Here is a 13,013-nt window from a genome sequence, read left to right on the forward strand (position 1 = left end):
CAGAAAGACACCCAAGAATAGTCATGTGTCTGTCAAGTTTTCAATCCAGTGGCCCACATCCTACTATGCTGCCAGTTGCACTCTATGAGCATCTTTAATGGTATGATTTATTGTATTTATAGTTATGTAACTCTATTATATATAATTTTTACATGAACTTGATTATGATTTATTTTATATTATTTTATGTAGTTTAAGAAGTTTTCCTTTTTAACCGCTCAACTCTAAATATTTCATCAAATAGGTCTCATAAGTTACGTTATCTGGTTTTATATTTCATCAACATGTGTTTTTATATCACAAGTTACCACGCAAGCTGAGTGCTTTATTTCTAAACACAGATTGGTTATTCAAGATTCCCTTTCTTATATTGCAGTCACTTGATAACGCTGCTCCAATGATGCAACTAACTTAAGGTACCATTGGTTAATAGTAAAAGCAACTTAAGATAGTGAGTTGGAGATGCCCTAACTATTGCCTATGATTTTATTTATTTTTTTCAAAAAGTTTTGTTAATTAGCGTTCTTTTAGGTGCAATAACATGTTATGGTACACGAGAATGAGGTAAAAATAATGAAGTTTAGCTTAAATAATACATTTAGACTATGAATACAATACTTGAATTGAATTCAAGTACATTCCACTTAAGAGGCAGTATACGTACTAGTTTTTGTTTGAAGTTTGTTGCAATATGTTTAGTCTCACATGTCCATGTCAATTGATTGATTTTTATTTTATCTATGAGAATAAAAAATAGTGTTAAAAAATTTATAATAATTCGCGTATCATGGTCCAATCAAGAATTAAACTTCTTTAATTATAAGAATAACTGATTAGTTTTTTATAGAACGATCGATCTTGATTCCTTTAATAGTCTTGTCATCGAGGCCTATGCTCTGGAAAGGGGGGAAATGAAACATAACAACACAAAGAAATCAAATAAAGGGGGAAGCGGGGTATCAAGAAAGATTGATGTGGCAGAAAGGGGTTAGTGTGAAAACGCAGCCTTTATTTTTATAATTTTCTCACCTTGCTTTCTTGCTCAATTTCCTGCGAAGAAAGGCCTCCAAAGATTAATAATAAAATGAAATGATTCTGATAGAAGACCGGTTGGCCCATAAAGAACACTTTCTAAGATTCTGAGCCATGAAAATAAGGCCCACCCCTAGTGTCAAAATAGAGCAATGAGTCCACTTCCATGGGTTACGGGCCCTTCAAATTATTGAACTTACGCGGTGCCGACTGTCAGCATAAGAACTTTGTATATATATCTTCTTTTTTATTGCAATTTGCAAATAAGGGATAGAAATTCATGCTGATCCCAATGATAATTATCAAGCCAGGAAGAAGAAAAAAAAGGAAAACGGGTAGGTATGCTACAATCATTCCATGATTGAAAGGGCCTTTGTCCCCCTTAACTTGGATTCTTTCAGAAGATTCCATATGTTACCACAATTATAGTTTGGTAGAGCTCTGTGAAAATAATGTAATTAATTTTTTTTCACCCCTTTTCGTTTAACACGTTATTCATTCTTTTTTAGTCATTTTCTGCTTTCTGACAAAAAAATTTGGTACAATGCTTTCGGATATTATTGACAGCATATTGCATAAATCTTTTAAGAATGAACGATACATTTATTAAGAATGTATAAATCTTTTTAAGCTGTCAATAAATTATTACATTTGATAAATTTATTGATTTTGATTTTTATAAATAATTACTTATCATATATGATATTTGAATGATTAACCGTCTAAAAAATTAATATTAAAGAGTGAAAACTTGTTTTCTAAAAGTTTAATGATATGAATGATTAATATAATTTGTATTTTCGATCGATTAAAACTATCATTAACATAATTATTATAAAAATTAACAACCACCTTATGTTATAGTTTGTGATTGAATTTACACTCTGAGTGTATAGTTTATTTGCTCTCTTCTAAATCAGAATCTCCACTTTGAACAATAAAGGTAACGGCAAAGACAAGGAAAACCAAACCGTGTTAGGTTATTGGCTTATTGGCATGGTCACAGTAAAACCGTGTCACCATCTTCACTGTGCTTATTAGGTAACGGCAAACACAAGGAAAGGAAGTAGAAACAGGGGACGACATGTATAAGAGAAAAACAGCAAATGGCTATAAAGTCACATTAAGAAGACCACTGGAATCTTTACAACTATTCTCAGTTTGGAACTTTATCATTTCTCTCACCCAACTGATTTAAATCTACTGCTTCTTTTATAATGTGAGGTTGAGGACAAATGAGAACCCAAAATTTCTCTTCCTCATAAATTTGTTTCTGCATTAATTGTCTTTTTGTCATATTGCTGTTTCCACATATACAATTATGGGTGGATATTGCTTTGATTGTTTGGGTTGAACTCCAAAGTCTAAACCGAAAAATCACAGATATTAGGTGACTCAAACTATAGATATTGTGATTGGTTTCTTTCACATTTTTTATGGTTTTGTTTTTATGCTAGACGACTAATTAAAACATAACTTCTAAGTCAATTATACAAGCCATAAGTCAAAAGTCTCTTTCTCGCTACAGTGCCTCGTATACTTTACTCTGTCTAATATGATAGACTTAATATTTTAAGTCAAGAAAGTGAATGTTGAGGAACGTGACAAAAAATTTGACGATGATCAGTTCAATAGCAATTCGGAGAGAGAGAGAACAAGCATATATGACTATTAGTATTAGGGCAAGATACCGATACACGTAATTGGTGTTTAGATGATGCAAGTAATAGTAACATTTACACTTCCGTTGGGTTATTCAAGGTTTATATTTCCACAAACTCAATAATTTTTTGTTTTTTTTTAATACGAGCAAACTTGATTCAAATAAGAAAAATTGGAAACCGATCGATCCAACCTAGCTAGAAATCTTCTTTGTTTCTCCAAAAATATGATTATGATTCAATAAAAAAATTAAATATATCTCCTCCTTAATTGGACATAACTTTTCTCTTACTTGACAATTATTTTAACAAGAATTATCAGCATTCAACTGGAGAGACGAGAAAAGAGATAGATAAATATGTTAAAAGTTATCAAGCGAAACCATGTATCCTGAATTCTAACGATAACTTACTAAGAACAAAGAAACTTCTGTGCTACACACTAATCCGTTCGAAAGATGGAAGAGTGAAAAAATAGAACAAAATGAGCCAACAAGAAACAAGGAAGGAGAGAATAAGTAGTAATTGGAGGAAATAAGCATACAATCTTATTAAGTACGTCATACATATTTTATACACAACAATCTGTACACAATGTTGCTTTGCTTGGATATGAGCTGCAATTTGCAAATAAATCCTTAAATTAACGGCCTAGGGCTAGGCTAATTCCTGTATTTTAGTTTATATTACGAGCTATTGAGATGCCAAAAGGACTAATAATCCTAGAATATTCAAAGATCTTATCACTACTTAATAAACAGGCACCATATATGAAAGAGGAAAACAAGTTTTTTATAAAACGTGGATGGAAATAGGACATGATATGAAAATCTTCTAATGAACTTTTAGGTCTTAATAATGTGTTGCAAATAATGTATAAAGTTAAACACACTAAATCATGCAATCCTTTAAAGTGATTACGTAATCTTTAAATGATTTTTAGTTTTCATCATTTAAATAAAATTGAATAGCCCATATGTATATATAAAAATAGTCAAGGAAAAAAAGTATATATAAAAGATAAATGTAATTTTTTTTAAATATTATGAAAAATAATATAAATTTGAGTTATAAATCATGCATGGATGATAAGATCGTTTAATGGCAAAGCTAAGCCTTATTACTAAAAGATAAATGTAAATTGTTTTTTTTTAAATATTATGTAATTACTAATTAACTTTTAATATTAATTATTTATATATAATGATACAGTTTAATTTTATAATTATTATTTCCCACGATAATCAAGAGTTTAATTCTTACCTGATGATATGCTTTCTCTGAATATATACAGATGATAGATTCCACAAAACGTTCAATGATCAATCCTTTATTTTTCTTGTCACTCTTTTCTTTCGTTTTTCTAGCAAAAGAAAGGATGTGACATTTTGTTCTTTATTGTTTTTCTAAAACTTTAACCAAATTATAAGCAAGAGATCAAATTTTCTCCAGGTAATGCAAATGTAACGACTCACAATATATAGGATGGTCCCTTACAAAATATATATAGTACGATGCAAAAGTAAATGGTCTTTTTCTTTCTTTGAGGATAGATGGACTTTGTTTTCTATAGACTATAGATAAAAGAAAATTAGTGGAAGATGCCAAAGAAGTATATGTTGATATGATACCCACCTATGCTGAGACAGATCTAAATTTATAAAATTGTTCTCTTCAATCACAAAATAGTTTAATCGATCACATCATAACATGGTATGTCATATGACAGCCAAAACACCCTAGCCTAGTTAGGTCACATGTAAGGGCACTTTGGCCTCAAGTGCCAACAAGTTGACTATGGTGTGTGTACGGTTTTTTGTCTTTGTTCAACGTTGTCAGAGAGAGAGAAAGAGAGATAGGAAAAGCAAAGGAGCAATGAGTCAACTTAAAGTGCACAACTATGCATCGTATGATTGTTATACAACATACAGCACTTCACAAAGAAACAATAATCATACACGGATACGTACTTTTGGTCGACAAACATGTGAAAGAACCTAGACGTACATATTTATGGAACTTCAGCAAACATCGTTCAGTGGAAGATCGAGCCTGAACTAGCAAGGCTCAGAGGTTTGCCGATAGGAGCATCTACTCACCCTCTTATTCCAAAATTCAAGAGAAAAATTAAATGCATATGCATGTTCTCCCCCCCTTAAAATGCATGGAATTAATTCTGCTTATCACAAATATAAATAGAGTACTCTCTCCCACTACTCAATTATATACACATAAAATTAACCTATTATATGATATAGTAACCAATGCTCATGACGACAACCAATTAACTTGAAGGAATGATAGGTTTTGTGACTATTTGTCTGCTTGGAAGAATGATACTACTGATGAAGATGTTGTTGTTGAGGATGGCAATGATGACATGATGAGGGCATCAATGTACTCCACTTGATCTTGTGGACAAATAACAGGTGTGAAACACGCAACAGCTTCCACATGTTGGTCTTGTGAATTAACAGAAGAAGAATATGGGATGCTACAGACATAATCCTCAATGCTCTCACAGACTTTTGGCAAAATGGGGGGTTCCACTTCCACAGAGTGCTGCTGCTGCTGCTGCCATGTACTTGGATTGATGAATTTCTCAACAATCAAGTGTGGGGTAGTATGATCACTTTTGGTGATCATGATTTGATTTTCTTGATTTGGATTAAGATGAATAGGTACACACCCCAAAGAAGACCATGCATCTTCTTCATACAAAGATGGAATAGTAGTATTGGATATTGGAGGCACTGTTTCCGGCATTGGATTCTGAAAATATTGTAGGAAATTGGCATTATTATTAAAAAATTTGTTTATGTCAATCTTGATATCATTATTATGGTGATGATGATCAAAGGCTTGGAGGATTGGGGATGGGATGATGGGAAGGAATAGCTGGTCTAAGTGATGATGGGAGTTTAGGATAGGGTTGTCAGTTAAAGGGAAGAAACTTTCCATGGAACCATTGGGAGGACCGTGAATATGATCAGAAAATGTGGCTAAAGAAGGAACAACATCATGAGAAAGCAGCTTCTTCTTTATGCTTGAATTCCAAAAGTTCTTCACCTCATTATCCGTTCTTCCAGGTAGGTGCTTGGCTATCTGAGCCCACCTGTTGTTAAGAAAAAGTTAACAAACCAACCTTTTGATAATAATGTTGACTTTGATCATGATCAAAAAGAGCAATTCACGGGGAAATATAAGAAAAATAAATTTATAAAAAAAAAGATAAAGAAAACCTGTTTCCTAGAATACTATGAAGTTCTATAATGAGTGCAGCTTCTTGAGGAGTGAAGCTTCCCCGTTTCAAATCAGGTCTAAGATAATTTATCCATCTTAATCTGCAACTCTTTCCACACCTCTGCAGGCCTGCACTTCGTGAAATAATTAACCATATAATTAAGAAGTTCATAAGTTGCCTTGGCCAAAAACAAAAAGGAAATTCACAAGTTTTTTGGATCGAGAACTACTGAAAATGAAGAAAATTAAATGAGAGTTTATATATACAGAAAGAGTAGTGATATAATTACCTGCAAGTTTTGGGACTGAGCTCCAGCAACCATGTCCATAAGTTGTGATATAGTTGATGAGCTTTTCATCTTCTTCAGGTGACCATAATCCTCTTTTGACCTTCTGCTTGTTGCAGCAAGAGTGATGCCCCATGTCTATCTCCAATTTCTTCTCTCTCTCTCTCTCTCTCTCTATATATATATATAACTTACTCTTTGAGTCTCAAATGTTTCAAACCGCTAGTACGTAGAGAGCCAATGGCCAAACAAGGATCGGTTTTGGTATTATATTTGAATTCGAATGAAATTATAAAAGATTTAGGAAAGCACAAAGAGTGGAAGTTGTAGGGTGTAGCTTTAGCCCTAGGTTACAAGAGGTTATATGAAAATGTGAAAAGAATGCTGAGAGTGAGAGGACTGAACAACAGAAAATGGATGAGTGAGTACACTGAGGTGGTGAATTTAATGTGGGGAGCTGTATACCATTGTGGCCCAGTTAGGGTTTGTAGCAAAGGGCTAAAATGTGCAGTGTCACACTGCAACAATTGTAGGCCTTATAATGGATCCTTTGTTAGCTCACTCTGGGATGGGATCGGTTGGAAACGTGTCGCACATGCAGGGTCGTGGGGCCCACCCTGTTAACAGATGCACTTCGATATACGCAGATGAAGAAAGTTTTTCAACGGGGTTGGTTGGTGACACTTGATCTTAATTACTTTATGGATATAGATATATAAGATGCCTTACCAATTTAATTACCTCTTCAATTTTGTCCCTTTGACAGCGGTAACTAAGTATAATTGCAAGGGTTAATCACTTCACATGGATCACTTTTTCAATCATTGGAATTCAATAACAAAAAAATGTAAAATCTCTAGCTATAGTAATTGTGTAAAAAAATAATAACCGTTTTAAAAGACACGACTAAAGGCAACTTGTTCCCCCTTTTTTAAGTAAATATTTGATGACCTCGAACTACTAGAAAATGTCAGTTTTATTATTGAAAATACATTTTGAATGAAAAGCATCCAAATTAAAGGTAGAGTTATTAAGGGGTCGGGAAGACAAAGGTGGCCAAGGCCTTCTATGATATATATTATGATCAAATTATTTTCTAATCTTAATGCAAAAGTTTGTGCACTTCCAGCAACTTGGCCCTCCACAATACATTTACAAATTATATATATTTCCATAAGCTATGTATATTTATTTCACTCTTATTCATATAAAGTCTTATTTTCCAGCACCATGTATTTTTAGCCTTTCCTTATCATCGTCAGACTAGCTAGCTAATTAGCAATAAAAATGATTAACTCAGCCCGACAATTACTATAATTAAAAATAAATAAATTTACGTTCAAAAACCAAAAAAAAAAAAGTAGAAGCAGCGGAGTAATTAATTTCATGAACTAGTTATCTAATTAAAATCCCACAGCATGCAGGTTTAAAATTTGTAAGTTGGTTTTAGACAAAGTGCTATTTATTTTGTTAGATTTATTCTAGTATTATATAAGTTTAAGGAATCAAAATATATTGAGTTTTTTACGCATTCAGATCGTAATATGTGCATTATTTCGTTGTAGAAACGTTTTTGCCTTTCTGTTTTAATAAGTATTTACGAATTAATTAATTAAATTATATATGCAATACGAGGTTATTTATTTTGGGTTTCCAAAGCTAGTATCTCGCAGTTGAGCATAATTTGTTGAGCATTTCTACATATTTTGGGGTTTTGTATAAGCTTAATTCAACGCATTTTTACATTATAAGTTATAGTGCATTTCTATATATTATGGTGAACGGATGTTTCTTCAAGAGGTTCGGTATAAATGCTTGACATTTGTGTTAAGATTTGTTTATTAATTTATGTAACAAACTAGTACTAATTTAAAAGAGTTTTTTTTTTTTTTTGTTGAAGTAAATGTTTGGAGGATCTGTCCAAAAGAGTGGTATGTAAGAACTTTGGAAAACTGCCACCAAACGCGGTCAAGTTAGTGATAATTTGTTGGATTACTTAATTATCACGTGTTCCTTTTTAGTGAAATATTAGTTTCTATAGCATATCCCCAAATCTAATAAAATAGTAAATCTTATAAAATAGAGTAAGGTTTTTTTTTTGGAGCAGTAGAAAAGAAAGAAAGAAGATTAATAAAGTAATTAAGCTAAGTTAAATTATTTTCTAAAATATAATAGAAAAGTTACATCTCACAGTACAAATCAAGTGGTCCTATTGTGATGATGAACCCGCAAAGCTAAAAATCTAAGGAACTAATTAAATAAAATAAAAAGATCACAGATAACCAATGATTTTCAACTTTTTTTTTTAGAAAACGATTTTCATCTTAGTACGTTACAATGAATACTATTATTTTAGAATCTTGAAAGCATCTAAAGAATTTATCAACTATTAACATAAAATGTTCTATCTTAGCATCATCAATTCATTGGATTACTGACGTGAATTCATATAGTTTCGATACACCAAGAAAATAATTTTGGATAGATAAAGCGTATATACTAATACATAGAAGTAGTTTAGTTGAATAATTAATATTTTTTCCATTAAAATATGACACCTATCTAATTGGGTATCTATGGTACAACTATATGAAAGAATTTTTTTTCTTCTCATTTTTTGTGATATACTTCAAATCGTGTTTTCATAACTGATGGCTCGGTGTACGCATTCAAACCCATATAAGACATGCTTGACTACTTAGGTGAATAAATGCTTAAGCAATGATGATTAATCATTCTTATTATTATTGAGACTAACCAAGTTTAATTGACAAGTGACGTGATAATGTACAATCGTTCCAAATTTGTGATAAGGCTTCCAGGGTCATATCTTAAAGAAGAAGATACATTGAAGTGTATAGTGTTCCGAAACTTTGAAAGTATATGAATCAAGATATTACTTAGCATTTGAAAGGGGAATAACAATGAGGTGGTTGTAATTAAGAGAACTCATCGCAACTATAAAAAACGGCTATTGAATGAAGTTTCAGAGATATGCAATCATAGTAAGCAAAGCATGTAAGAGAAGAAAATTATAAAGAAAAATAAAATAAAATTTTATCATGGATTAAAAATTAGCTTTTAGAAAAGATAATGTAAGAGAATTTCTACAAATTAAATTATGTATAAGTTGATTTTAGTTTATAATTTTTTTGATTTTCTTATAAGTATTATGAACAAATTTATCCAAACATGGTCTATATTCAACAATTTGAAGTTTGTTTTTAATTATAAATTTGATGCATGAAGCGTAGCTATAATTAATTAGCTTGTCCAAACAATAACTTTTTCTAATCCACGACGCAACCCTTTTGCTTGTTGACCACAACCATTACCATAATTTGCACGACTATTATTTCATTATTTGTCCTTAAAGAGCTAGATTCCTTCGTAATGATCCTTTTAATTTTAGAACATTAAAGTTTAAAAATTCTAATAATTGAAAATTTAAGTAGATTGTATTGTTTTTCAAAAAAGGATTTTATTTATTTTAATGAGATATTTGTAAAGGGCCCAATTCTATTTATTGAAAACCTCAACGGATATATTTTAATATTTTCTACCCACACATAATTTACTCTTTTTTTTATGATGAGACAAGAGAAACTAAAAAAATGTTACTATTACATCTCACAGTGATTTTAATACAACATTATTGTAATTTTTAATAAAAACTTTCAATTAGTTTCTTAATCGTTATACATTTAGAATATCTACCTAAATTAAGATTTTTTTTAAATGTTCCTTTTTTCACACCCAATGGAAAGTACGCACTATTGAAAAATAGAGAATTAAAAAAACTATAACGAGTAATATAATAAAAAAGGAGAGAAAGGTAAATATAAATAAAAAATACTACTTTACATCTTGTGTATTAACATGATATAAAACATTTTTTTATATTTTATAAATTTAAACAACAAAATTCAAGTTTATGTGTAATGTTCAAGCCTTCCCCTTAAAACTTGAAGGCTTAGATAAAATTTTGATCTCTTATTTTATTAAATTTGTAATAATTTTGGTTTTTCTATTTAAAAATAGAAACTTATATTAATATTAATATTTTAAAAATTCTATAATTTAAGTTTAATTCTCAATTATATTTACATTTCTTGTATTTTAATTAATTAAATTTTTTATTGGGAAATAAAAATATATTAATTACAGATACAAGGGTACCTAGAACCCATACACAATGAGAATTAAGTGAACTGTAATTTTTATCACCAGGTTAGATACTAGTTTTACCATTCTCATAATAAAAATAGCTAATAATCCAGATTAGGAAGAGACTGAAAATCAATCCAAACTAGTTATAATATCCTTTCAACTGATTCATTCTCTTTGAGAAAAAAAAAGTTAATTTAGTTATCAAATCATATTAAATTTGTTAATTATTTATAGTATTATTTCAAATTTATTTTTCTCTTATCTCTCTAGTAATTTTTTCATTAATGTTTACAAAGAAAATAATTAAGTTAATATATATAGAAAAAAATAATTAATGTATCTAAAATTTACAAAATGATCTTATAAAAAAAAGACAAATAATTTTTTTTATAAAAGGATCTTATAATTATAATTAGGAACCAAATAAGTATAAATTTTCTATAATAAATATAATATATATATTAAAATTGGATGACCAAAATTTCATATTAAGCAAAATAAGAGAAACAAAAACAATATTTAACTCCTACTTTAACCAGATCACCAAGCTAATCATAGCTTAACCTCTTTATGATCCATCCCTTTTGTTAAACAAACAATAATATTAATTAATATTTTAAAGATATTAATAATAATATTAAATTGAAAAAATTTGTCATTTATTAATTTTTTTTAATAAAAGTCTTTAAAACATTTTAAATAATCATTATATTTTTTAAACATTTCTTATTTAAAAATAAATTGTAGTTGTCAATTCATTATTATAATTTTTAAATAAATATTAATAAGTTATGATTTTATTAAAAAATATTTTTTTAATATTACAAAATAATACTCATTTTAAATATAAAAAACAAATATAATGGTAGGGAATGAAATGTTGAATAAGGAATTTCACCACCTGTGCTTCTTTTTTTACTACAAGTCTACAAGGATCCGGTGATATTCTTGTCTTTATGCTTATCGGGATTTAGGCTTACCGTAAAGTATAAAGTTATTTTTTCATAAAACAATAGTGTACTTTATTTATTTATTTTAACATAAATTCAAATATTTTATGTATGCAGATAACACAAAATTTTAATATATTTTGCATTTTAGATAAACTTAATAAATAATGACACATGCATTATTCAGTAAAATTTATATATTTTATTAAAATAAAATATTATGTTACTATCAATATTCTTTTTTAAATATGATGATAAATTAAAATGTCATGTTTTATTTAATATTATATATATATTAAAAATTCTTCATAAATATTTAAAAGACACTCATTAGTTTTTTTTAGTATTTTTATTAAGTAAAATGAAAAAATATCAATGCAACAAAAAAAATAACATTATTACATAATTAGTGTGTTTGAAAAAGCATTTATAAAGTTGATTTTTAGGTTAACTGATTTATCTTAAATGTAATTTTTCCATGGTGTAAATTTTTAATTCAACACAAAAAATATTTTTTATCCTAGTCAAATTGAAATTTTGTTGCAAATGAAGTAATATATAGCAACAAAAATGAAAATATCTAAGAAATTAAGTAAAAATTAAAGGTCGTTAGGTAAAGAGAAATAAAGAAAAAATATGAAAATATAAGTAAATGAGACAAAATAAGTGAAAAATATTAGAACAATTGTAAGTTCTATCGTTTTCAAAGATGATTTCACCTTATTTCCATTGCACGTGGGGAAAATCTAAAAATTTATTAAAGTGGATGATTTTTTTTTCTTTTTGTAATTTTTTAAATGTATAATTTTTAATAATAATAATTTAAAAAATATATACTCTTTTTATATATAAAATTGAAATTAATTTTTATTTAAATGATAATAAATTTAACCATTTTGGTAATAATAACAGATACCCAATTAATTTTACATAATGCTACACTAGTTATAATCTTAATCGTTGTTATCATAACATCAAATATAATTAATTTTACATAATTTTATATTAACTGACTTTGACCATAATTACAATAACAACATATATAATTAATTTAATACAATTTTACACTAACTTAAAAAATATATTATAAAAAAGGACTTATCTATCCACTCTAAATTTGTTCCTACACTTTATCGAACAATCCCAATTATTTTTATCTACTCTTTTGCTCTAATTTCCTTCTAACTAAAGGGAGGCTAAATGTGATGTTTACATAAATTAATTAATGTTTTAGCATTAAAAAATTGAAATATATTTATTTCAACTTTGTCTCTTAAGAAATATTATCTTAAAATATTTACTCATATATCTATATAAATTAAGAGAGTAAATATATTTTCATAAAATTTGCCCCTATAAAATCATCTCATAGTAATTTTTTAAATATTGTATAAAAATCTTAAATATCAATTTAGATTAGAGGGAATAATATGATTCTTAACCTATTAATGGAGATATATCACTTATTTGACTTTCCCCATGTCACAACGTAGTAGAGAGACAATGGTGAACTTTGACGATGGTGTGTATCCGTGTTGAATATCCATGTTAGCGAAGGAAGGGTTTTGTGACATGTCTCATTAATGATAACATAATGACAGTATAAGTTTTTTTTTGTTATAGAAAATGACAGTTTGTATGTTTAGATAATGACAGTATGAGTTAATTCA

At 28.6% G+C, this 13,013-nt stretch overlaps 1 protein-coding gene across 1 annotated transcript; it reads right to left on the bottom strand.

Annotated features, from left to right (window-relative positions):
- Positions 1-4,554: 4,554 nt before the first annotated feature.
- LOC114375309 (transcription factor MYB26-like) lies at positions 4,555-6,740 on the bottom strand. The gene is made up of 3 exons (XM_028333081.1): positions 6,227-6,740; positions 5,936-6,065; positions 4,555-5,808 (listed from the first exon to the last, which is right to left on the bottom strand). The coding sequence occupies exons 1-3, from the start codon at positions 6,357-6,359 to the stop codon at positions 5,007-5,009; spliced, it is 1,065 nt and encodes a 354-aa protein (XP_028188882.1). The 5' UTR covers positions 6,360-6,740; the 3' UTR covers positions 4,555-5,006.
- Between the last annotated feature and the right edge of the window lie 6,273 nt (positions 6,741-13,013).

The sequence above is a fragment of the Glycine soja genome, chromosome 11 (assembly GCF_004193775.1).
Source record: "Glycine soja cultivar W05 chromosome 11, ASM419377v2, whole genome shotgun sequence".
NCBI classification, from domain to species: Eukaryota; Viridiplantae; Streptophyta; class Magnoliopsida; order Fabales; family Fabaceae; genus Glycine; species Glycine soja.

Excerpts from the sequence above, each read along its gene's own strand:
- LOC114375309 (XM_028333081.1), bottom strand. The coding sequence starts at position 6,359 with ATGGGGCATCACTCTTGCTGCAACAAGCAGAAGGTCAAAAGAGGATTA. Across the intron at positions 6,066-6,226 it reads CTCAGTCCCAAAACTTGCAG|GCCTGCAGAGGTGTGGAAAG; the intron begins GTAATTATATCA and ends CACGAAGTGCAG. Across the intron at positions 5,809-5,935 it reads CATAGTATTCTAGGAAACAG|GTGGGCTCAGATAGCCAAGC; the intron begins GTTTTCTTTATC and ends TCTTAACAACAG.